The sequence below is a fragment of the Oncorhynchus masou genome, chromosome 14 (genome assembly GCF_036934945.1).
Source record: "Oncorhynchus masou masou isolate Uvic2021 chromosome 14, UVic_Omas_1.1, whole genome shotgun sequence".
NCBI lineage: Eukaryota > Metazoa > Chordata > Actinopteri > Salmoniformes > Salmonidae > Oncorhynchus > Oncorhynchus masou.
In genome coordinates, this window is record NC_088225.1 from 35,077,490 (window position 1) to 35,105,328 (window position 27,839).

General features: G+C 38.7%; 1 protein-coding gene across 1 annotated transcript in view; it reads right to left on the reverse strand.

Moving 5' to 3' along the window:
* LOC135554792 (NLR family CARD domain-containing protein 3-like) overlaps positions 1-22,511 on the reverse strand; it is a 36,855-nt gene extending 14,344 nt beyond the window's left edge. The window contains exons 1-4 of the mRNA XM_064987229.1: positions 22,213-22,511; positions 21,041-21,121; positions 6,762-6,860; positions 5,249-5,365 (exon numbers count right to left, since the gene is read on the reverse strand). Coding sequence (XP_064843301.1) covers positions 5,249-5,365; positions 6,762-6,844 — 200 coding nt within the window. The 5' untranslated portion in view covers positions 6,845-6,860; positions 21,041-21,121; positions 22,213-22,511. The remainder of the gene's footprint in view (positions 1-5,248; positions 5,366-6,761; positions 6,861-21,040; positions 21,122-22,212) is intronic.
* Between the last annotated feature and the right edge of the window lie 5,328 nt (positions 22,512-27,839).

Below are 27,839 nucleotides of genomic sequence, written 5' to 3' on the forward strand. Positions count from 1 at the left end.
AACAGCTGAGTAATCTAACACCTGCCTCAGACCACTAGAACAGCTGAGTAATCTACCACCTCAGACCACTAGAACAGCTGAGTAATCTACCACCTCATACCACTAGAACAGCTGAGTAATCTATCTCCTGTCTCAGACCACTAGAACAGCTGAGTGATCTAACACCTGACTCAGACCACTAGAACAGCTGAGTGATCTAACACCTGTCTCAGACCACTAGAACAGCTGAGTAATCTAACACCTGCCTCAGACCACTAGAACAGCGGAGTAATCTAACACCTGTCTCAGACCACTAGAACAGCTGAGTAATCTAACACCTGCCTCAGACCACTAGAACAGCTGAGTAATCTAACACCTGTCTCAGACCACTAGAACAGCTGAGTAATCTAACACCTGCCTCAGACCACTAGAACAGCTGAGTAATCTACCACCTCAGACCACTAGAACAGCTGAGTAATCTACCACCTCAGACCACTAGAACAGCTGAGTAATCTATCTCCTGTCTCAGACCACTAGAACAGCTGAGTGATCTAACACCTGACTCAGACCACTAGAACAGCTGAGTGATCTAACACCTGTCTCAGACCACTAGAACAGCTGAGTAATCTACCACCTGCCTCAGACCACTAGAACAGCTGAGTAATCTACCACCTGTCTCAGACCACTAGAACAGCTGAGTAATCTACCACCTGCCTCAGACCACTAGAACAGCTGAGTAATCTACCACCTGTCTCAGACCACTAGAACAGCTGAGTAATCTACCACCTGTCTCAGACCACTAGAACAGCTGAGTAATCTAACACCTGTCTCAGACCACTAGAACAGCTGAGTAATCTAACACCTGCCTCAGACCACTAGAACAGCTGAGTAATCTAACACCTGCCTCAGACCACTAGAACAGCTGAGTAATCTAACACCTGCCTCAGACCACTAGAACAGCTGAGTAATCTACCACCTGCCTCAGACCACTAGAACAGCTGAGTAATCTAACACCTGCCTCAGACCACTAGAACAGCTGAGTAATCTAACACCTGCCTCAGACCACTAGAACAGCTGAGTAATCTACCACCTGCCTCAGACCACTAGAACAGCTGAGTAATCTACCACCTGCCTCAGACCACTAGAACAGCTGAGTAATCTAACACCTGCCTCAGATCACTAGAACAGCTGAGTAATCTAACACCTGCCTCAGACCACTAGAACAGCTGAGTAATCTAACACCTGCCTCAGACCACTAGAACAGCTGAGTAATCTACCACCTGCCTCAGACCACTAGAACAGCTGAGTAATCTAACACCTGCCTCAGACCACTAGAACAGCTGAGTAATCTAACACCTGTCTCAGACCACTAGAACAGCTGAGTAATCTACCACCTGTCTCAGATCACTAGAACAGCTGAGTAATCTACCTCCTGCCTCAGACCACTAGAACAGCTGAGTGATCTAACACCTGCCTCAGACCACTAGAACAGCTGAGTAATCTAACACCTGCCTCAGACCACTAGAACAGCTGAGTAATCTAACACCTGCCTCAGACCACTAGAACAGCTGAGTAATCTAACACCTGTCTCAGATCACTAGAACAGCTGAGTAATCTACCTCCTGCCTCAGACCACTAGAACAGCTGAGTGATCTAACACCTGCCTCAGACCACTAGAACAGCTGAGTAATCTAACACCTGCCTCAGACCACTAGAACAGCTGAGTAATCTAACACCTGCCTCAGACCACTAGAACAGCTGAGTAATCTAACACCTGCCTCAGACCACTAGAACAGCTGAGTAATCTACCTCCTGCCTCAGACCACTAGAACAGCTGAGTGATCTAACACCTGCCTCAGACCACTAGAACAGCTGAGTAATCTAACACCTGCCTCAGACCACTAGAACAGCTGAGTAATCTAACACCTGCCTCAGACCACTAGAACAGCTGAGTAATCTAACACCTGCCTCAGACCACTAGAACAGCTGAGTAATCTAACACCTGCCTCAGACCACTAGAACAGCTGAGTAATCTAACACCTGCCTCAGACCACTAGAACAGCTGAGTAATCTACCACCTGTCTCAGACCACTAGAACAGCTGTGAGTCGTTAGATGTTTTCTTGCCCTTCCACGTGACTTTATGCACAGAAGATGTCTGCTAAACATAGAATCACATGGTTTATCCGTCTCTCTGTGACCTCCGACAAATTCAGAAAGTTGACACAAAGACAAAGTTGACAACTGATTCAAACAAGGGATGTACACATTTTCTTCATATGAAAACCAAGATGAGCATTAAAATATAAACATCAGGCTTTAGGCCTATTTCAATACTTGTAGGCTACTGTCTGTAATTTGTCTCAATATATTTTATAACGTGTGCGCAATGACGTGCTAAATCTGAGATGTTTTATGTGTCAGCATTAGAATTAGCCACCTCAATATCTGCAGCCATAGGAGCTAATAGAAGCTGAGCTGTGGTCAGTATTGTGAACTGATTATAATGTTAATGTTAACTAATTATGTTATTCTTCAAAAACACAAACTCCAAAGCAAATCAGGGGAAGAAAAATAGGTTTATTCATAGAGGACAAATCAAGATGTTAAGAGGTAGATGTTCAGATCTTTAGTCTCCCCTGTCCTCAGCTTTTCTCCACTGAACAAAGGAACAGGATGCCATTTATAACCCCCCACCCTAGCCTGGGGTTGACCAATCAGAAGTCCCCTGTCCTCAGCTTTACTCCACTGAACAAAGGAACCGGATGCCATTTATAACCCCCCACCCTAGCCTGGGGTTGACCAATCAGAAGTCCCCTGTCCTCAGCTTTACTCCACCAAACAAAGGAACAGGATGCCATTTATAACCCCTCACCCTAGCCTGGGGTTGACCAATCAGAAGGCCCCTGTCCTCAGCTTTACTCCACTGAACAAAGGAACAGGATGCCATTTATAACCCCCCACCCTAGCCTGGGGTTGACCAATCAGAAGTCCCCTGTCCTCAGCTTTACTCCACCAAACAAAGGAACCGGATGCCATTTATAACCCCCCACCCTAGCCTGGGGTTGACCAATCAGAAGTCCCCTGTCCTCAGCTTTACTCCACTGAACAAAGGAACAGGATGCCATTTATAACCACCCACCCTAGCCTGGGGTTGACCAATCAGAAGTCCTTGCAGGACAAATTGGCCAATGGCCGTTGTATCCTGCTCTCGACTCAATGTACAGACCAATGACAACGTGGCCCATGTAGCACATGTCGCTCTGAGTTCAGGAGTGACATTACACAGATTCTAACAGATGTTGAACTGAAACCCAACTCCTATTTACAATTCCCTATTGACCATTACCTACCTCATCCCCACAGTTTTTATTTATTTACTTTTCTGCTCTTTTGCACACCAATATCTCTACCTGTACATGATTATTTATCAATCCAGTGTTAATCTGCAATATTGTAATTATTCGCCTACCTCCTCATGCCTTTTGCACACATTGTATATAGACTCCCCTTTTTTTTCTACTGTGTTATTGACTTGTTAATTGTTTACTCCATGTGTAACTCTGTGTTGTCTGTTCACACTGCTATGCTTTATCTTGGCCAGGTCGCAGTTGTAAATGAGAACTTGTTCTCAACTAGCCTACCTGGTTAAATAAAGGTGAAATAAATAAAAAAATTAGTGCTCCAGTCCTCTCGTCCTCCTAAACTCTCAAACTCTGCGTTGTGTATTTATCTGCAAAATATTCTTACATTAAGGAAAGATTTGAATGGAGAAAACTGATCTGAGAGCAGCGATCCCCTTCTTTAGATCCTGTCAGTATTGATACATGCTCCACAGTACGTGATACCTTGTAGTACTGCTGATCCAGTTTGTACTGGTCTGACTGAGGATATGAACCCTGACCTGTTCACCAGACATGAAACCTTGTAGTGCTGCTGATCCAGTTTCTACTGGTCTGACTGAGGATATGAACTCTGACCTGTTCACCAGACGTGATACCTTGTAGTGCTGCTGATCCAGTTTCTACTGGTCTGACTGAGGATATGAACCCTGACCTGTTCACCAGACATGAAACCTTGTAGTGCTGCTGATCCAGTTTCTACTGGTCTGACTGAGGATATGAACTCTGACCTGTTCACCAGACGTGATACCTTGTAGTGCTGCTGATCCAGTTTCTACTGGTCTGACTGAGGATATGAACCCTGACCTGTTCACCAGACGTGATACCTTGTAGTGCTGCTGATCCAGTTTCTACTGGTCCGCCGCCCGAACAAGGAGAAGGACCGACTTCGGCGGAAGTCGTGACAACACCTCTGAATGCTCGGCAATGAAAAGCCAAACGACATTTACTCCTGAGGTACCGAAAATAATAGCGATTGTGAGGCAGGTTTACTCCTGAAGTACTGACCAATCGCACCCTCTATAACCACTGTGATTATTGTTTGTCATTTATGAACATTTCAACATCTTGAAGAATGATCTGAATTAAATGGCCATGTTCTCTTATAATCTCTCCCCAGCACAGCCAGAAGAGGACTGGTCACCCCTCAGAGCCTGGTTCCTCTCTAGGTTTCTTCTTGGTTCCTGCCTTTCGAGGGAGTTTTTCTAGCCACAGTGCTTCAACATCCGAACATGATCTCTTCAGCACGAGACGACCATTACACCCAATGACGTGTTTCTGCCAATGAGCTTCAAATCAAATTGTATTTCTCACATGTGCCGAACAATAATGAGACTATAAGGAGTACCAGTACTGAGTCAATGTGCAGGGTACCGGGTAGTTGAGGTAATAATGAGACTATAAGGAGAACCAGTACTGAGTCAATGTGCAGGGTACCGGGTAGTTGAGGTAATAATGAGACTATAATTGAGGTAATATGTAGGTAAGGGTATAAGTGACTAGTCAATCAGGATAGAGATTACATCTCCTCATCCAGGGAGTGCACACACACACACACACACACACACACACACACACACACACACACACACACACACACGCACACACACGCACACACACGCACACACACGCACACACACGCACACACACACACACACACACACACACACACACACACACACACACACACAGGGAGGGAACGTTGTGTTTGTTTAATGTTGTTTTAGGACTCTGAAAATGGACAAAATTATTAGCCTATGGATTATGAAAACAACAACAATAAATGGGAAAATGGGAGAATGGGAGAGGAGAAATGACTAGAGACAGTGTTGTTTAACTCACTGACCAGGACCCATGAGTTCTTCTTACCTTTGTTCAGTAGAAAAGTCTCCCTCTCTAAAGTATAGAGGTTGACTCATAGACCGGTCACTCTTCATGGACACACAGCTGGGAACAGGGGAGGCTGGTCTCTCCTGCTGGATTGGACTTCAACACAACAGAGACAAACATTACATCTCTCATCTACTCTGAGCTCAGATGGGGAAACATAAGAAGAGTTTCATTCCAAAACACTGTGTCCACTTTCAGAAATGTTGGTAAATTATATTTGATTGTTTATAGAAATTATTAAATGACTTCAAGTCTTTATAAAGGCTTCTAAAGTCAATTTCACTTAAAAAAGCCAGACTTGATTTGATGAGAAATGGATCAACAACAAAACAACATCTAGAACAGTTACAGTATATAGAATGTAGTATATAGTATATAGTTACAGTGTATAGAATGTAGTATATAGTATATAGTGTCAGTATATAGAATGTAGTATATAGTATATAGTTACAGTATATATAATGTAGTATACAGTATATAGTTACAGTGTATAGAATGTAGTATATAGTATATAGTTACAGTATATAGAATGTACACATAAGCAACATTTTCTGATTTAAACACGTTTTAGAATATACATTCTTAAACAATGTTGTCATCTCACCTCTTAGTTTTATATAGTATATAGTATATAGTTACAGTATATAGAATGTAGTATTTAGTATATAGTATATAGTTACAGTATATAGAATGTAGTATATAGTATATAGTATATTATATAGTATATAGTTACAGTATATAGAATATAGTATATAGTATACAGTTACAGTATATAGAATGCAGTATATAGCATATAGTTACAGTATATAGAATGTAGTATATAGTATATAGTTACAGTATATAGAATGTAGTTTTTAGTATATAGTATATAGTTACAGTATATAGAATGTAGTATATAGTTACAGTATATAGAATGTAGTATTTAGTATATAGTATATAGTTACAGCATATAGAATGTAGTATATAGTATATAGTATATAGTTACAGCATATAGAATGTAGTATATAGTATATAGTTACAGTATATAGAATGTAGTATTTAGTATATAGTATATAGTTACAGTATATAGAATGTAGTATATATTATATAGTTACAGTATATAGAATGTAGTATTTAGTATATAGTTACAGTATATAGAATGTAGGATATAGTATATAGTTACAGTATATAGAATGTAGTATTTAGTATATAGTATATAGTTACAGTATATAGAATGTAGTATATAGTATATCGTTACAGTATATAGAATGTAGTATATAGTATATAGTTACAGCATATAGAATGTAGTATATAGTATATAGTTACAGTATGTAGAATGTAGTATATAGTTACAGTATATAGAATGTAGTATATAGTATATAGTATATAGTTACAGTATGTAGAATGTAGTATATAGTATATAGTTACAGTATATAGAATGTACACATAAGCAATATTTTCTGATATAAAAACGTTTTAGAATATACATTCTTAAACAATTTTGTCATCTCACCTCTTAGTTTTGGTGTCATGTTCCCCAGAGAGACTCATTTTAGAGGCGGTGCCCCCCTCCTCTCTCTCCCCAGAGAGACTCATTTTAGAGCACTGACCCCTAAACAGAGATCCAGCATGTTGGTTGTGGTTAACACAGTGACAACTAAGCAGAGATCCAACATGTTGGTTGTGGTTAACACAGTGACAACTAAACAGAGATCCAACATGTTGGTTGTGGTTAACACAGTGACAACTAAACAGAGATCCAACATGTTGGTTGTGGTTAACACAGTGACAACTAAACAGAGATCCAACATGTTGGTTGTGGTTAACACAGTGACAACTAAACAGAGATCCAACATGTTGGTTGTGGTTAACACAGTGACAACTAAACAGAGATCCAACATGTTGGTTGTGGTTAACACAGTGACAACTAAAAAGAGATCCAACATGTTGGTTGTGGTTAACACAGTGACAACTAAACAGAGATCCAACATGTCGGTTGTGGTGAACACAGTGACAACTAAACAGAGATCCAACATGTTGGTTGTGGTTAACACAGTAATTTTTGAATGTCAATTGTTCTCATTTATTCATTATCTCTTTGAGAAATAAAACATTTACTAACAGACATAGAAACAGTCAGGTGATTTAATGCAATCACATGAATATGTAGTGACATTTCATCTCCATGGCAACTGTCTGTAATAATAATAACAATAATAAGTCACTGTTTGTTAAGGTAGTTATAGACAGTACAGCAACATAAGGCCATGTCCGACACTTATTTTTATTCATTAAAAGTGGCTGAACAAACTCTTATTTTATTATTTAAAGGTGGGCTATTTATTGTCTTTCAATCTGTTATTTTCTAAATGTTTCTGAGAATGCAGACAGAAGGGATAGAACGGACATGATTGATCTGAGGGGGAAATCATTGATCCATTCAGAAAGGTTTTATGCATCAAGTAATAGATGTTATATTATGTAAAGTAGGCTCGGTTATAATGTATAGTAGTGGGTTGTTAGTGATGTGTAGATGTTATATTATGTAAAGTAGGCTAGGTTATAATGTATAGTAGTGGGTTGTTAGTGATATGTTATATTATGTAAAGTAGACTAGGTTATAATGTATAGTAGTGGGTTGTTAGTGATATGTTATATTATGTAAATTAGACTAGGTTATAATGTATAGTAGTGGGTTGTTAGTGATATGTTATATTATGTAAAGTAGACTAGGTTATAATGTATAGTAGTGGGTTGTTAGTGATATGTAGATGTTATATTATGTAAAGTAGACAAGGTTATAATGTATAGTAGTGGGTTGTTAGTGATATGTTATATTATGTAAAGTAGACTAGGTTATAATGTATAGTAGTGGGTTGTTAGTGATATGTAGATGTTATATTATGTCAAGTAGGCTAGGTTATAATGTATAGTAGTGAGTTGTTAGTGATATGTAGATGTTATATTATGTAAAGTAGACTAGGTTATAATGTATATTAGCAGTTTGTTAGTGATATGTAGATGTTATAATATGTAAAGTAGACTAGGTCATAATGTATAGTAGTGGGTTGTTAGTGATATATAGATGTTATATTATGTAAAGTAGACTAGGTTATAATGTATAGTAGTGGGTTGTTAGTGATATGTTATATTATGTAAAGTAGACTAGGTTATAATGTATAGTAGTGGGTTGTTAGTGATATGTAGATGTTATATTATGTAAAGTAGACAAGGTTATAATGTATAGTAGTGGGTTGTTAGTGATATGTTATATTATGTAAAGTAGACTAGGTTATAATGTATAGTAGTGGGTTGTTAGTGATATGTAGATGTTATATTATGTAAAGTAGACTAGGTTATAATGTATAGTAGTGGGTTGTTAGTGATATGTAGATGTTATATTATGTAAAGTAGACTAGGTTATAATGTATAGTAGTGGGTTGTTAGTGATATGTTATATTATGTAAAGTAGACTAGGTTATAATGTATAGTAGTGGGTTGTTAGTGATATGTTATATTATGTAAAGTAGACTAGGTTATAATGTATAGTAGTGGGTTGTTAGTGATATGTTATATTATGTAAAGTAGACTAGGTTATAATGTATAGTAGTGGGTTGTTAGTGATATGTAGATGTTATATTATGTAAAGTAGACTAGGTTATAATGTATAGTAGTGGGTTGTTAGTGATATGTAGATGTTATATTATGTCAAGTAGACTAGGTTATAATGTATAGTAGAGGGTTGTTAGTGATATGTAGATGTTATATTATGTAAAGTAGACTAGGTTATAATGTATAGTAGTGGGTTGTTAGTGATATGTTATATTATGTAAAGTAGACTAGGTTATAATGTATAGTAGAGGGTTGTTAGTGATATGTAGATGTTATATTATGTAAAGTAGGCTAGGTTATAATGTATAGTAGTGGGTTGTTAGTGATATGTAGATGTTATATTATGTAAAGTAGACTAGGTTATAATGTATATTAGCAGTTTGTTAGTGATATGTAGATGTTATAATATGTAAAGTAGACTAGGTCATAATGTATAGTAGTGGGTTGTTAGTGATATATAGATGTTATATTATGTAAAGTAGACTAGGTTATAATGTATAGTAGTGGGTTGTTAGTGATATGTAGATGTTATATTATGTAAAGTAGACAAGGTTATAATGTATAGTAGTGGGTTGTTAGTGATATGTTATATTATGTAAAGTAGACTAGGTTATAATGTATAGTAGTGGGTTGTTAGTGATATGTAGATGTTATATTATGTAAAGTAGACTAGGTTATAATGTATAGTAGTGGGTTGTTAGTGATATGTAGATGTTATATTATGTAAAGTAGACTCGGTTATAATGTATAGTAGTGGGTTGTTAGTGATATGTTATATTATGTAAAGTAGACTAGGTCATAATGTATAGTAGTGGGTTGTTAGTGATATATAGATGTTATATTATGTAAAGTAGACTAGGTTATAATGTATAGTAGTGGGTTGTTAGTGATATGTAGATGTTATATTATGTAAAGTAGACAAGGTTATAATGTATAGTAGTGGGTTGTTAGTGATATGTTATATTATGTAAAGTAGACTAGGTTATAATGTATAGTAGTGGGTTGTTAGTGATATGTAGATGTTATATTATGTAAAGTAGACTAGGTTATAATGTATAGTAGTGGGTTGTTAGTGATATGTAGATGTTATATTATGTAAAGTAGACTCGGTTATAATGTATAGTAGTGGGTTGTTAGTGATATGTTATATTATGTAAAGTAGACTAGGTTATAATGTATAGTAGTGGGTTGTTAATGATATGTAGATGTTATATTATGTAAAGTAGACTAGGTTATAATGTATAGTAGTGGGTTGTTAGTGATATGTAGATGTTATATTATGTAAAGTAGACTAGTTTATAATGTATAGTAGTGGGTTGTTAGTGATATGTTATATTATGTAAAGTAGACTAGGTTATAATGTATAGTAGTGGGTTGTTAGTGATATGTTATATTATATAAAGTAGACTAGGTTATAATGTATAATAGTGAGTTGTTAGTGATATGTAGATGTTATATTATGTAAAGTAGACTAGGTTATAATGTATAGTAGTGGGTTGTTAGTGATATGTTATATTATGTAAAGTAGACTAGGTTATAATGTATAGTAGTGGGTTGTTAGTGATATGTAGATGTTATATAATGTAAAGTAGGCTAGGTTATAATGTATAGTAGTGGGTTGTTAGTGATATGTAGGTTTTATATTATGTAAAGTAGACTAGGTTATAATGTTCAGTAGTGGGTTGTTAGTGATATGTTATATTATGTAAAGTAGACTAGGTTATAATGTATAGTAGTGGGTTGTTAGTGATATGTTATATTATGTAAAGTAGACTAGGTTATAATGTATAGTAGTGGGTTGTTAGTGATATGTAGATGTTATATTATGTAAAGTAGGCTAGGTTATAATGTATAGTAGTGGGTTGTTAGTGATATGTTATATTATGTAAAGTAGACTAGGTTATAATGTATAGTAGTGGGTTGTTAGTGATATGTTATATTATGTAAAGTAGACTAGGTTATAATGTATAGTAGTGGGCTGTTAGTGATATGTTATATTATGTAAAGTAGACTAGGTTATAATGTATAGTAGTGGGTTGTTAGTGATATGTAGATGTTATATTATGTAAAGTAGACTAGGTTATAATGTATAGTAGTGTGTTGTTAGTGATATGTTATATTATGTAAAGTAGACTAGGTTATAATGCATAGTAGTGGGTTGTTAGTGATATGTTATATTATATAAAGTAGACTAGGTTATAATGTATAATAGTGGGTTGTTAGTGATATGTAGATGTTATATTATGTAAAGTAGACTAGGTTATAATGTATAGTAGTGGGTTGTTAGTGATATGTTATATTATGTAAAGTAGACTAGGTTATAATGTATAGTAGTGGGTTGTTAGTGATATGTAGATGTTATATAGTGTAAAGTAGGCTAGGTTATAATGTATGGTAGTGGGTTGTTAGTGATATGTAGATGTTATATTATGTAAAGTAGACTAGGTTATAATGTATAGTAGTGGGTTGTTAGTGATATGTAGATGTTATATTATGTAAAGTAGACTAGGTTATAATGTATAGTAGTGGGTTGTTAGTGATATGTTATATTATGTAAAGTAGACTAGGTTATAATGTATATTAGCAGTTTGTTAGTGATATGTAGATGTTATAATATGTAAAGTAGACTAGGTCATAATGTATAGTAGTGGGTTGTTAGTGATATATAGATGTTATATTATGTAAAGTAGACTAGGTTATAATGTATAGTAGTGGGTTGTTAGTGATATGTAGATGTTATATTATGTAAAGTAGACAAGGTTATAATGTATAGTAGTGGGTTGTTAGTGATATGTTATATTATGTAAAGTAGACTAGGTTATAATGTATAGTAGTGGGTTGTTAGTGATATGTAGATGTTATATTATGTAAAGTAGACTAGGTTATAATGTATAGTAGTGGGTTGTTAGTGATATGTAGATGTTATATTATGTAAAGTAGACTCGGTAATAATGTATAGTAGTGGGTTGTTAGTGATACGTTATATTATGTAAAGTAGACTAGGTTATAATGTATAGTAGTGGGTTGTTAGTGATATGTAGATGTTATATTATGTAAAGTAGACTAGGTTATAATGTATAGTAGTGGGTTGTTAGTGATATGTAGATGTTATATTATGTAAAGTAGACTAGGTTATAATGTATAGTAGTGGGTTGTTAGTGATATGTTATATTATGTAAAGTAGACTAGGTTATAATGTATAGTAGTGGGTTGTTAGTGATATGTAGATGTTATATTATGTAAAGTAGACTAGGTTATAATGTATATTAGCAGTTTGTTAGTGATATGTAGATGTTATAATATGTAAAGTAGACTAGGTCATAATGTATAGTAGTGGGTTGTTAGTGATATATAGATGTTATATTATGTAAAGTAGACTAGGTTATAATGTATAGTAGTGGGTTGTTAGTGATATGTAGATGTTATATTATGTAAAGTAGACTAGGTTATAATGTATAGTAGTGGGTTGTTAGTGATATGTAGATGTTATATTATGTAAAGTAGACAAGGTTATAATGTATAGTAGTGGGTTGTTAGTGATATGTTATATTATGTAAAGTAGACTAGGTTATAATGTATAGTAGTGGGTTGTTAGTGATATGTAGATGTTATATTATGTAAAGTAGACTAGGTTATAATGTATAGTAGTGGGTTGTTAGTGATATGTAGATGTTATATTATGTAAAGTAGACTCGGTTATAATGTATAGTAGTGGGTTGTTAGTGATATGTTATGTTATGTAAAGTAGACTAGGTTATAATGTATAGTAGTGGGTTGTTAGTGATATGTAGATGCTATATTATGTAAAGTAGACTAGGTTATAATGTATAGTAGTGGGTTGTTAGTGATATGTAGATGTTATATTATGTAAAGTAGACTAGTTTATAATGTATAGTAGTGGGTTGTTAGTGATATGTTATATTATGTAAAGTAGACTAGGTTATAATGTATAGTAGTGGGTTGTTAGTGATATGTTATATTATATAAAGTAGACTAGGTTATAATGTATAATAGTGAGTTGTTAGTGATATGTAGATGTTATATAATGTAAAGTAGGCTAGGTTATAATGTATAGTAGTGTGTTGTTAGTGATATGTAGGTTTTATATTATGTAAAGTAGACTAGGTTATAATGTTCAGTAGTGGGTTGTTAGTGATATGTTATATTATGTAAAGTAGACTAGGTTATAATGTATAGTAGTGGGTTGTTAGTGATATGTTATATTATGTAAAGTAGACTAGGTTATAATGTATAGTAGTGGGTTGTTAGTGATATGTAGATGTTATATTATGTAAAGTAGGCTAGGTTATAATGTATAGTAGTGGGTTGTTAGTGATATGTTATATTATGTAAAGTAGACTAGGTTATAATGTATAGTAGTGGGTTGTTAGTGATATGTTATATTATGTAAAGTAGACTAGGTTATAATGTATAGTAGTGGGCTGTTAGTGATATGTTATATTATGTAAAGTAGACTAGGTTATAATGTATAGTAGTGGGTTGTTAGTGATATGTAGATGTTATATTATTTAAAGTAGACTAGGTTATAATGTATAGTAGTGGGTTGTTAGTGATGTGTAGATGTTATATTATATAAAGTAGACTAGGTTATAATGTATAGTAGTGGGTTGTTAGTGATATGTTATATTATGTAAAGTAGACTAGGTTATAATGTATAGTAGTGGGTTGTTAGTGATATGTTATATTATGTAAAGTAGACTAGGTTATAATGTATAGTAGTGGGTTGTTAGTGATATGTTATATTATGTAAAGTAGACTAGGTTATAATGTATAGTAGTGGGTTGTTAGTGATATGTTATATTATGTAAAGTAGACTAGGTTATAATGCATAGTAGTGGGTTGTTAGTGATATGTTATATTATATAAAGTAGACTAGGTTATAATGTATAATAGTGGGTTGTTAGTGATATGTAGATGTTATATTATGTAAAGTAGACTAGGTTATAATGTATAGTAGTGGGTTGTTAGTGATATGTTATATTATGTAAAGTAGACTAGGTTATAATGTATAGTAGTGGGTTGTTAGTGATATGTAGATGTTATATAGTGTAAAGTAGGCTAGGTTATAATGTATGGTAGTGGGTTGTTAGTGATATGTAGATGTTATATTATGTAAAGTAGACTAGGTTATAATGTATAGTAGTGGGTTGTTAGTGATATGTAGATGTTATATTATGTAAAGTAGACTAGGTTATAATGTATAGTAGTGGGTTGTTAGTGATATGTTATATTATGTAAAGTAGACTAGGTTATAATGTATAGTAGTGGGTTGTTAGTGATATGTAGATGTTATATTATGTAAAGTAGACTAGGTTATAATGTATAGTAGTGGGTTGTTAGTGATATGTTATATTATGTAAAGTAGACTAGGTTATAATGTATAGTAGTGGGCTGTTAGTGATATGTTATATTATGTAAAGTAGACTAGGTTATAATGTATAGTAGTGGGTTGTTAGTGATATGTAGATTTTATATTATGTAAAGTAGACTAGGTTATAATGTATAGTAGTGGGTTGTTAGTGATGTGTAGATGTTATATTATATAAAGTAGACTAGGTTATAATGTATAGTAGTGGGTTGTTAGTGATATGTTATATTATGTAAAGTAGACTAGGTTATAATGTATAGTAGTGGGCTGTTAGTGATATGTTATATTATGTAAAGTAGACTAGGTTATAATGTATAGTAGTCGGTTGTTAGTGATATGTAGATGTTATATTATGTAAAGTAGACTAGGTTATAATGTATAGTAGTGGGTTGTTAGTGATGTGTAGATGTTATATTATATAAAGTAGACTAGGTTATAATGTATAGTAGTGGGTTGTTAGTGATATGTTATATTATGTAAAGTAGACTAGGTTATAATGTATATTAGTGGGTTGTTAGTGATATGTAGATGTTATATTATGTAAAGTAGACTAGGTTATAATGTATAGTAGTGGGTTGTTAGTGATATGTTATATTATGTAAAGTAGACTAGGTTATAATGTATAGTAGTGGGCTGTTAGTGATATGTTATATTATTTAAAGTAGACTAGGTTATAATGTATAGTAGTGGGTTGTTAGTGATATGTAGATGTTATATTATGTAAAGTAGACTAGGTTATAATGTATAGTAGTGGGTTGTTAGTGATATGTTATGTTATGTAAAGTAGACTAGGTTATAATGTATATTAGTGGGTTGTTAGTGATATGTAGATGTTATATTATGTAAAGTAGACTAGGTTATAATGTATAGTACTGGGTTGTTAGTGAAATGTTATATTATGTAAAGTAGACTAGGTTATAATGTATAGTAGTGGGCTGTTAGTGATATGTAGATGTTATAATATGTAAAGTAGACTAGGTTATAATGTATAATAGTGGGTTGTTAGTGATATGTAGATGTTATATTATGTAAAGTAGACTAGGTTATAATGTATAGTAGTGGGTTGTTAGTGATATGTTATATTATGTAAAGTAGACTAGGTTATAATGTATAGTAGTGGGTTGTTAGTGATATGTAGATGTTATATTATGTAAAGTAGACTAGGTTATAATGTATAGTAGTGGGTTGTTAGTGATATGTAGATGTTATATTATGTAAAGTAGACTAGGTTATAATGTATAGTAGTGGGTTGTTAGTGATATGTTTTATTATGTAAAGTAGACTAGGTTATAATGTATAGTAGTGGGTTGTTAGTGATATGTAGATGTTATATTATGTAAAGTAGACTAGGTTATAATGTATAGTAGTGGGTTGTTAGTGATATGTAGATGTTATATTATGTAAAGTAGACTAGGTTATAATGTATAGTTGTGGGTTGTTAGTGATATGTTTTATTATGTAAAGTAGACTAGGTTATAATGTATAGTAGTGGGTTGTTAGTGATATGTAGATGTTATATTATGTAAAGTAGACTAGGTTATAATGTATAGTAGTGGGTTGTTAGTGATGTGTAGATGTTTTATTATATAAAGTAGACTAGGTTATAATGTATAGTAGTGGGTTGTTAGTGATATGTTATATTATGTAAAGTAGACTAGGTTATAATGTATAGTAGTGGGCTGTTAGTGATATGTTATATTATGTAAAGTAGACTAGGTTATAATGTATAGTAGTGGGTTGTTAGTGATATGTATATGTTATATTATGTAAAGTAGACAAGGTTATAATGTATAGTAGTGGGTTGTTAGTGATATGTTATATTATTTAAAGTAGACTAGGTTGTAATGTATAGTAGTGGGTTGTTAGTGATATGTTACATTATGTAAAGTAGACTAGGTTATAATGTATAGTAGTGGGTTGTTAGTGATATGTTATATTATGTAAAGTAGACTAGGTTATAATATATAGTAGTGGGCTGTTAGTGATATGTAGATGTTATAATATGTAAAGTAGACTAGGTTATAATGTATAATAGTGGGTTGTTAGTGATATGTAGATGTTATATTATGTAAAGTAGACTAGGTTATAATGTATAGTAGTGGGTTGTTAGTGATATGTTATATTATGTAAAGTAGACTAGGTTATAATGTATAGTAGTGGGTTGTTAGTGATATGTAGATGTTATATTATGTAAAGTAGACTAGTTTATAATGTATAGTAGTGGGTTGTTAGTGATATGTAGATGTTATATTATGTAAAGTAGACTAGGTTATAATGTATAGTAGTGGGTTGTTAGTGATATGTTATATTATGTAAAGTAGACTAGGTTATAATGTATAGTAGTGGGTTGTTAGTGATATGTAGATGTTATATTATGTAAAGTAGACTACGTTTTAATGTATAGTAGTGGGTTGTTAGTGATATGTAGATGTTATATTATGTAAAGTAGACTACGTTTTAATGTATAGTAGTGGGTTGTTAGTGATATGTAGATGTTATATTATGTAAAATAGACTAGGTTATAATGTATAGTAGTGGGTTGTTAGTGATATGTAGATGTTATATTATGTAAAGTAGACTAGGTTATAATGTATAATAGTGGGTTGTTAGTGATATGTTTTATTATGTAAAGTAGACTAGGTTATAATGTATAGTAGTCTGTTGTTAGTGATATGTAGATGTTATATTATGTAAAGTAGACTAGGTTATAATGTATAGTAGTGGGTTGTTAGTGATATGTAGATGTTATATTATGTAAAGTAGACTAGGTCATCTATATCATAGATGACCAGTCTAAACCTGTTCAGATCAGTTCACATAATGTTATAGTCCTACCAGTAGCAGGACAGAGAATGTACTGTATGTAACCTACATATCATAGATGACCAGTCTAAACCTGTTCAGATCAGTTCACATAATGTTATAGTCCTACCAGTAGCAGGACAGAGAATGTACTGTATATAACCTACATATCATAGATGACCAGTCTAAGCCTGTTCAGATCAGTTCACATAATGTTATAGTCCTACCAGTAGCAGGACAGAGAATGTAGCCTCGGCCTGATATTTTTTACAACATTTTCAATGGAGGCCATCAGGTCAGTCGGCATGATAAGCAGTGATGAATTTTTTTTTCTAGGTGAGGGAGCACAGCAAACTATGTAAATGACGTCATAATTTATTGCATCAACGTTTGTATCGACATATGTATTCTATTGAATAGTCTTTCATTACAGGGCTCTCCAACCCTGTTTCTGGAGCGCTACCCTCCGGTAGGGTTTCACTTCAACCCTGTTTCTGGAGGGCTTCCCTCCGGTAGGGTTTCACTCCAACCCTGTTTCTGGAGCGCTACCCTCTGGTAGGGTTTCACTGCAACCCTGTTTCTGGAGCGCGACCCTCCGGTAGGGTTTCACTCCAACCCTGTTTCTGGAGCGCTACCCTCCGGTAGGGTTTCACTCCAACCCTGTTTCTGGGGCGCTACCCCCGGGTAGGGTTTCACTCCAACCCTGTTTCTGGAGCGCTACCCTCCGGTAGGGTTTCTCTCCAACCCTGTTTCTGGAGCGCTAACCTCCGGTAGGGTTTCTCTCCAACCCTGTTTCTGGAGCGCTACCCTCCGGTAGGGTTTCACTCCAACCCTGTTTCTGGAGTGCTACCCTCCGGTAGGGTTTCACTCCAACCCTGTTTCTGGGGCGCTACCCCCCGGTAGGGTTTCACTCCAACCCTGTTTCTGGAGCGCTACCCTCCGGTAGGGTTTCACTCCAACCCTGTTTCTGGAGCGCTACCCTCCGGTAGGGTTTCTCTCCAACCCTGTTTCTGGAGCGCTACCCTCCGGTAGGGTTTCACTCCAACCCTGTTTCTGGAGCGCTACCCTCCGGTAGGGTTTCACTCCAACCCTGTTTCTGGAGCGCTACACTCCGGTAGGGTTTCTCTCCAATCCCAGCTGGAAATAGCATGATTCATCTTATAAACCAACTCATTATTTTAATCAGGTGACTAGTTTTGAATAGTAATGAAAACCTACAGGATGGTATCTCTCCAGGAACAGGATCGGAGAGCCCTGTTTTAGAAGATGGTTAAAATCCATCCTCCAATTTTTTTTACTATTCATCTTCAGCTAACCGTCCTAAAATCTTATTAAAAATGAATATTTTTTGTAACAATAACGTTACCATTTACCAGGTCATTACATATAATTTATTTAGAATTGATCAGAATTATTTCTTCGTGTATTCTCAAAGTGAAAGTGCTCCCTCGCGCTCCCCAGCACTACACACATGATGATCAGTGATCATAGATCAAACCTAATCTTGACTATTAGATGTCTGATGACGACCTAACTTTATAATAGTTTGTATGTTGCCTCTAGACTTACCAGAATCTGCTCGTCTTTCCTTCAAATCAATACTTTTACCAGACTTCTAATGATTACAGAGAAATGTGCGCCACAGTTTCAACATCCATTCTGTAAGTGCATTCGCCTGCAAACTTACTTTCAACTTCATGAGGAAATTACATAACCAGAATTCCTAAACCCAGACGCAACATCCCGAGTCTACCGGGACCGCTGGGAAGAAGACTGTTGGAAGTCGACCGATGCCGTGATTTGGGGTTTGAGAAGTCAGAAGTGAAAAATGATTCCTTAGTTGTACATTTTCTAGAAATCTAAAGGCAAAACCTAGATTCGAGCCATTGTATTAAGTATTTGAAAATGTTATTACTCCAACTTCTTGAAAGTGACAAACTGGCACGTTATTATTTTAGTCAAAAATGACTTTATATCAAAGGAGTGTCTTTAACGGACTGCACATACGCAGTTCGGCGTGAAACGACCGTTAGTCCCGATAATGTGTTTCTGCGCATGAGTTTAGCAACGTTGCCGTGATATGTGCGTCTGTGTCTAATTAGTATAAATGCATGTGCATATATTACACTATATTACACTTTTGGTGCGGCAGGTAACCTAGTGGTTTTAGCGTTGGGACAGTAACAGGAGCTGACAAGGTAAACATCTGTTGTTCTGCCCCTGAAAAAGACAGTTAACACACTGTTCCCTGGTAGACCGTCATTGTAATAAATAATTTATTCTTTAACTGACTTGCCTAGTTAAATAAAGGTTACTTAATTGTTTAATATATATATATATATATATATACACACACAGATAAACTAAGTATGTGGACACCCCTTCAAATTTGTGGATTCGGCTATTTCAGCCACACCTGTTGCTGACAGGTGTATAAAATCGAGCACACAGCCATGCAGTCTCAATAGATAAACATTAGCATAGAATGGCCTTAATGAAAATCTCAGTGACTTTCAGCGTGGCACAGTCATAGGATGCCACCTTTCCACAAAGTCAGTTCATCACATTTCTGCCCTGCTAGAGATTCCCCACTCAACTGTAAATGCTGTTATTGTGAAGTTGAAACATCTAGGAGAAACAACGGCTCAGGTGCAAAGTGGTAGGCCACACAAGCTCACAGAACGGGGCTGCTTAGGGCTGAAGCACGTCTGTCCTCAGTTGTAACACTCACTATTGAGTTCCAAACTCGGTAGTGAGCCTCAGACCAGGCACATCAAGCTGAAGGCCGAGCACAGTCAGAATCTATTTCAAATGGCTCCTTTTGAGCATCTGTAAATACTAAATAAATACCTATTCTGCATTTGAAATAATACCACTTCCGATCGAGAAATCAAACATGTCCGTGGCAAAATATCATGTGAGAGAGATTAAAGTAGACGGCACGCGTCAAAGTAATTGATTCATGACCCTGTGTCCATGATGACGTGTGCATGTCCAAATATGGGCCTCCGGCCAGGCCATCCTGTTCCTGTGGTCACGTGTTAGAGGGTGTGTGTTATTTTATATCTATATGGCATCCTTTGAAGTAGTCATGGTGATTGATGTCTAGGGGCCTGGTTGAACTGGGGGGGGTTGAGTGTTTGAACTTTTGGAACGTGTATGTCCCCCACCCCCAATTCTATTGTCCTTATGGTTGTTATCTATGAAGCGTGTGTGTGTGTGTGTGTGTGTGTGTGTGTGTGTGTGTGTGTGTGTGTGTGTGTGTGTGTGTGTGTGTGTGTGTGTGTGTGTGTGTGTGTGTGTGTGTGTGTGTGTGTGTGTGTGTGTGTGTGTGTGTGTGTGTGTGTGTTAGAAACAAGGTCCCTTGGCATTGTGTCAATTTCGAGCTTTAAACAACAATTAAACAGCCATCTAAATAATGTTTCTCAGCCTAGTTTCCTATTTAGTTCTCTTTATATGTAGAGGCACAGAGCTTCCAGATGGCTCCAGCCTAAGGATTTGCAGGGCCTGCACACCTGGGGAGATTAGAACCCCAAAGAAAAGATCCTAAAGGTCATTTCAGATTCAGGTTCATCATGACAGCCGCTTTATGAAAGGCCTTTACTTATGGCTAAACAGCTTCTACACATCTTATTAATTAATGCTGTGGGATGAAATTAGGTGTTTCTAGGAGGGTTAAACAAATCAACAGTGAAACATACATGTACACTTTACACACATATTTATTGACTTTTAAAAAGACCACAGTAACAGGACAGAATTTGTGCAAATGCGACGAAATCTACTAGTGGATATTAAATGTACAACAGTAGTATTCTGTAACAAGCAATACGTGTTAAACATGAGGCACAGGCAATCATGACAGCCTCTTTATGAAAGGCCTTTAACTATGGCTAAACAGTTTTCTCCACATCTTATTAATTAATGATGTGGGCATACCCAGGATTTACAGGCAGGACGGTTGATCTACACAGGGAGGGAAAACTTACGGAGTTTTGATGGATCGGGCAAGCGCCTTTGCGTTGTTGAATTGGAAACGGATAATGGTCAGGGCTAACCGGACCCTTTATCTGTAAGAAATAGTAAACATTTTGGAATTATAACATGTGTTAAAATGTAGGTACTAAATATTTTGAATTAAATCACAGGTTTTAAAAATGTATCTCACGCTTTAACGATAGGGGAAGAGGGGGTTTAGGGGGGTTATTAACTTTATGGAAAACAATATTCACACTATGTGGATTATAAACATGTACATACATAGAGAGCCAACACATCAAGATCTAACAGGGATGAGGGGGGATTCATAGTACAACAGGATGCTTCTGTAACCTGCAATACGTGTTTAATATGTTTTACATACATCCACGACTGAATGGTTTCACAAACTGCCTTTAAAGGTTTTGTCAGAAAGTTGTAACAGGCCTCATTCAACAGTCTAGAGATGAACCTAGAGACACCAAAAACATCACCGCTTAGAGCAGCTTGGAGATTATTACCCACGTAAGTGGGGAGCAAAAGAGCGGATTTAACCAACTCTGTACAAACCCGACACGGGGTATGATAACTCTGACGCGTACGTCTAATGATTATTGTAGATGTTTACAACTGAGGGAGTTGACAGTAGGTCAATGAGATGTATAAAGGCAAATTGACATAACGGACCTCAAAGACCAACAGCCTACTTTATAATATAGAATGCAGGGGTGTGAACTGAACATGTAACCATTATAATAACAAAAAAAGTTTCGAAACACCTCCTAGTTAGGGGCAGAACATGGAGCATATACTTTAACATTATGTTACCACAGCTTTAGCGCAAACCCACAGCCCCGAATATTTAGCTGCCAGGACAGATTAAAAAAGAGATGTGAATAAGTGAATCTCTCCTAATAGATATTTCTGAAGGCTACTGGACATAAGTGATTGGTAAGCGACTGTTAGACGTAGATTCTCAGAAGCATTTTATAGTCTTTCCTACAATAGTATGTTATAAAGTTTGTAATAATGTACAACTGTTGGCCTCCAATGTTTTTACATAAAACACTAATGATGCATGTTTAAAGAGTAGTACAATTTGGTCATTAATTCTAACAAGTCTTTAAAACGTTTGTACTAAATATTTTGTAATTAAATCACTGGTTTTAAAAATGTATCTCACCCTTTAACGATAGGAAAATGTCCTTTCCCGACATCACCCCGGTCTGTCACGAAGAAAAAGACACGGAAAATCAGGGAGCGTGCATGAGTTTGAGATGGAGCAGCATGAGTGTGTGTGTGACGGGGCAGCAGGAGTGTGTGTGTGACGGAGCAGCAGGAGTGTGTGTGTGACGGGGCAGCAGGAGTGTGTGTGTGACGGAGCAGCAGGAGTGTGTGTGTGACGGGGCAGCAGGAGTGTGTGTGTGACGGAGCAGCAGGAGTGTGTGTGTGACGGGGCAGCAGGAGTGTGTGTGTGACGGAGCAGCAGGAGTGTGAGTGTGACTGAGCAGCAGGAGTGTGTGTGTGACGGAGCAGCAGGAGTGTGTGTGTGACGGGGCAGCAGGAGTGTGTGTGTGACGGAGCAGCAGGAGTGTGTGTGTGACGGAGCAGCAGGAGTGTGAGTGTGACTGAGCAGCAGGAGTGTGTGTGTGACGGGGCAGCAGGAGTGTGTGTGCGTTTCAAAAACAAAGGGTGTGTGTGTATTCAACAGGGGCCCAAGCATGTAGCCCCATTCTATCTGTAGAGAATCGTTTGAAACCAAGGTGTGCACTATCATGCATAAGGCATGTCCAGATATCTGCCGAACACCCGGGGTTAAACATTGATATCTTTAAGCAGAGCCCGGTGCCCCCCACCCCGGGGTTAAACATTGATATCTTTAAGCAGAGCCCGGTGCCCCCCACCCCGGGGTTAAACATTGATATGTCTAATCAGAGCCCGGTGCCCCCACCCCAGGGTTAAACATTGATATCTCTAATCAGCGCCCGGTGCCCCCTCACCCGGGGTTAAACATTGATATCTCTAATCAGCGCCCAGTGCCCCCCGGGGTTAAACATTGATATCTCTAAGCAGAGCCCGGTGCCCCCACCACGGGGTTTAACATTGATATCTCTAATCAGAGCCCGGTGCCCCCCACCCCGGGGTTAAACATTGATATCTCTAATCAGAGCCCGGTGCCCCCCACCCCGGGGTTAAACATTGATATCTCTAATCAGCGCCCGGTGCCCCCACCCCGGGGTTAAACATTGATATCTCTAATCAGCGCCCAGTGCCCCCTCACCCGGGGTTAAACATTGAAATCTCTAATCAGAGCCCGGTGCCCCCCACCCCGGGGTTAAACATTGATATCTCTAAGCAGAGCCCGGTGCCCCCACCACGGGGTTTAACATTGATATCTCTAATCAGAGCCCGGTGCCCCCCACCCCGGGGTTAAACATTGATATCTCTAATCAGAGCCCGGTGCCCCCACCCCGGGGTTAAACATTGATATCTCTAATCAGCGCCCGGTGCCCCCACCCCGGGGTTAAACATTGATATCTCTAAGCAGAGCCCGGTGGCCCTCCCCCGGGGTTAAACATTGATATCTCTAAGCAGAGCCCGGTACCCCCCACCACGGGGTTAAACATTGATATCTCTAATCAGAGCCGGTGCCCCCCACCCCGGGGTTAAACATTGATATCTCTAATCAGAGCCGGTGCCCCCCACCCCGGGGTTAAACATTGATATCTCTAATCAGCGCCCGGTGCCCCCACCCCGGGGTTAAACATTGATATCTCTAAGCAGAGCCCGGTGGCCCTCCCCCGGGGTTAAACATTGATATCTCTAAGCAGAGCCCGGTACCCCCCACCACGGGGTTAAACATTGATATCTCTAATCAGCACCCGGTGGCCCCCCCGGGGTTAAACATTGATATCTCTAAGCAGAGCCCGGTGCCCCCCACCCCGGGGTTAAACATTGATATCTCTAATCAGCGCCCGGTGCCCCCCACCCCGGGGTTAAACATTGATATCTCTAATCAGAGCCCGGTGCCCCCCACCCCGGGGTTAAACATTGATATCTCTAATCAGAGCCCGGTGCCCCCCACCCCGGGGTTAAACATTGATATCTCTAATCAGAGCCCGGTGCCCCCCACCCCGGGGTTAAACATTGATATCTCTAATCAGCACCCGGTGCCCCCCCCCCCCTGGGGTTAAACATTGATATCTCTAATCAGCGCCCGGTGCCCCCCACCCCGGTTGTAGACAGAATGTCTCGACATCCCCTCCTGTTGTTTGAATTCACCGCCTTTGTTCTCTAAAACAAATATACAGGTTGTTGCATACATGATACACGAGTTATTTGTGTTTTAAACAGGGGGGGACAACGGTTAATTTTTATTTATTTTATTTTTTATTATTAACACATTCCACGCCCCAACAACCAACGCACAACTGTGGACCAAGTGCATTGCGCAGAATCACCATAGGTATTAATTCTAGGCATTTACATGTATGTTTTTAAAAATGAAGACTATTTATACAATGAAACAAGGTTTTTTTCTTCACAATGTTTGTAAACAATAACTTCTGCCCTCTTAGGGTCGACTTGACCCGCTTATTGATTAGAAAGTATGATTAGAAACCAAGGCTGTGGAATATATTCTCCCTCACAGGCTATGAAAAAGACAAAAGCGAGGACATTGACTCCTGAGTGTTGAACTTACGCCCACTCTACAACAACCCAGGTTGTTATATGCCCCTGAGGATCATCTACGAACGTTGGAACATCTACAACTATTGAAGATGCAAAAAGGGGTTTTCAGAAATACATTTGGTTTGCGGATATGTATTATTATAAAAATAACATAACATTATTATCATAATCTAAAACACTTTAAAGGAGCTCTAATTCAAACATGCAAGGATATATATATTTATATATATGATACGATTACCCACTTTAAAACTGTTGCTGCAATATCACTTCTCAATGTGTGTACATTTCAAGCTTTCTGTCATGTCTTGTTATGTCTGTTCCTGTCCTTTCTCTTCACTCTGTCTCTCTCTGCTGGTCTTTTTAGGTTACCTTCTCTGTCTCTCATTCTTCAGCTGTTCTACATCTCCCCTAACTAGCTCATTCACTCTCTCACACCTGTTCTCTCTTCCCCCTCTGATTAGGTCTCTATTTCTCTCTCTGTTCCTGCTACTTTCAGTGTCTGATTCTTGTTTGTGTTTTTGATGCCAGAAGCAAGCTGTCGTCTCGTTTGCTTCCACCTTGTCCTATCCTGTCGGAGTCTGCCAGGCAGGTGCATCCTGCACTATACTACGTTCTTTTTGTTCCATTGTCAACGTTGGAAGAGGATTTATGCCATTCCTGTTTTTCATTAAAGAACTCTGTTTTCTGTTAAAACCGCTTTTGGGTCTTCACTCAAGTACATAACAGAAGAATCAGACCAAGAATGGACCCAGCGGCTCCGGACCCTTTTCACTCCGCCGTCGAGATCCAGGGAGCGATGCTAGGCAGACACGAGGAGGAATTGTCTGCTGCTCGACATGCCGTTGAGACCCTGGCCGTCCAAGTCTCCGACCTCACAAGACAGGTTCACCAACTCCACCTCGATCCACCGCCCACTTCCAGGGTTTCCGAGTCTCCGGAGCCCAGGATCAACAACCCGCCCTGTTACTCTGGGGAGCCCACTGAGTGCCGCTCATTCCTCACTCAGTGTGATGTGGTGTTCTCTCTCCAGCCCAACACTTACTCCAGGAGCGCAGCCCGCATCGCCTACGTCATTTCTCTCCTTACCGGACGGGCGCGTGAGTGGGGCACGGCAATCTGGGAGGCGAGGGCTGAGTGTATTAACCAGTTTCAGGACTTTAAGGAGGAGATGATACAGGTTTTTGACCGTTCTGTTTTTGGGGAGGAGGCTTCCAGGGCCCTGTCTTCCCTATGTCAGGGGAATCGATCCATAACGGATTATTCTATTGAGTTTCGCACTCTCGCTGCCTCTAGTGACTGGAACGAGCCGGCTTTGCTCGCTCGTTTTCTGGAGGGTCTCCTCGTCGAGGTTAAGGATGAGATCCTCTCCCGGGAGGTTCCTTCCAGTCTGGACTCCTTAATAGCCCTCGCTATTCGCATAGAGCGACGGTTTGATCTTCGTCGCCGAGCTCGTGGAAAGGAGCTCGCGTTCTCCGTTGCTCCCCTCTCCACATCACTGCCACCTGCCGCATCACTGCCACCCTCCTCCGCCGGCTCGGATGCTGAGCCTATGCAGCTGGGGGTATCCGCATCTCGGCCAAGGAGAAGGAACGGAGAATCACCAATCGCCTCTGTCTCTACTGCGGCTCCGCTGGTCATTTTGTCACCTCATGTCCAGTAAAAGCCAGAGCTCATCAGTAAGGGGAGGGCTACTGGTGAGCGCAACTACTCAGGCCTCTCCTTCTGGATCACGCACTACCTTTCCGGTCCATCTCCGCTGGCCCGGTTCATCTGCTTCCTGCAGTGCCTTGATAGACTCTGGGGCGGAGGGTTGTTTTATGGACGAGACCTGGGCTCGGGAACATGACATTCCTCTCAGACAGTTAGGGAGCCCACGGCCTTGTTCGCTTTAGATGGTAGTTCTCTCCCCAAGATTCAGCGTGAGACGCTGCCTTTAACCCTCACTGTCTCTGGTAATCATAGCGAAACCATTTCTTTTTTAATTTTTCGTTCACCTTTTACACCTGTTGTTTTGGGTCATCCCTGGCTAGTGCGCCATAACCCTTCTATTAATTGGTCTAGTAATACTATCCTATCCTGGAATGTTTCTTGTCATGTGACCTGTTTAATGTCTGCTATCCCTCCTGTTTCCTCTGTCTCTTCTTCACAGGAGGAGCCTGGCGATTTGACAGGGGTGCCGGAGGAGTATCACGATCTGCGCACGGTGTTCAGTCGTTCCAAGGCCACTTCTCTCCCTCCACACCGGTCGTATGACTGTAGTATTGATCTCCTTCCGGGAACTACTCCCCCGGGGTAGATTATACTCTCTGTCGGCTCCCGAACGTAAGGCTCTCGAGGATTATTTGTCGGTTTCGCTCGACGCCGGTACCATAGTCTCCTCCTCCTCTCCCGCCGGAGCGGGGTTTTTTTTGTTCAGAAGAAGGACGGGTCCCTGCGCCCATGCGTGGATTATCGAGGGCTGAATGACATAACAGTTAAGAATCGTTATCCGCTTCCTCTTATGTCTTCAGCCTTCGAGATCCTGCAGGGAGCCAGGTTTTTCACCAAATTGGACCTTCGTAACGCCTACCATCTCGTGCGCATCAGGGAGGGGGACGAGTGGAAGACGGCGTTTAACACTCCGTTAGGGCACTTTGAATACCGGGTTCTTCCTTTCGGCCTCGTTAACGCTCCAGCTGTCTTTCAGGCACTAGTTAACGACGTCCTGAGAGACATGCTGAACATTTTTGTTTTCGTTTACATGGACGATATCCTGATTTTTTCACCGTCTCTCTCGATTCATGTTCAGCACGTGCGACGCGTCCTCCAGCGCCTTTTGGAGAACTGTCTTTATGTGAAGGCTGAGAAGTGCACTTTTCATGCCGCCTCTGTCCCTTTTCTCGGTTCCGTTATTTCCGCTGAGGGCATTAAGATGGATCCCGCTAAGGTCCAGGCTGTCATTGATTGGCCCGTTCCTAAGTCACGCGTCGAGCTGCAGCGCTTTCTGGGCTTCGCTAATTTCTATCGTCGTTTCATCCGTAATTTCGGTCAGGTGGCAGCTCCCCTCACAGCCCTTACTTCTGTTAAGACGTGCTTTAAGTGGTCCGTTTCCGCCCAGGGAGCTTTTGATCTTCT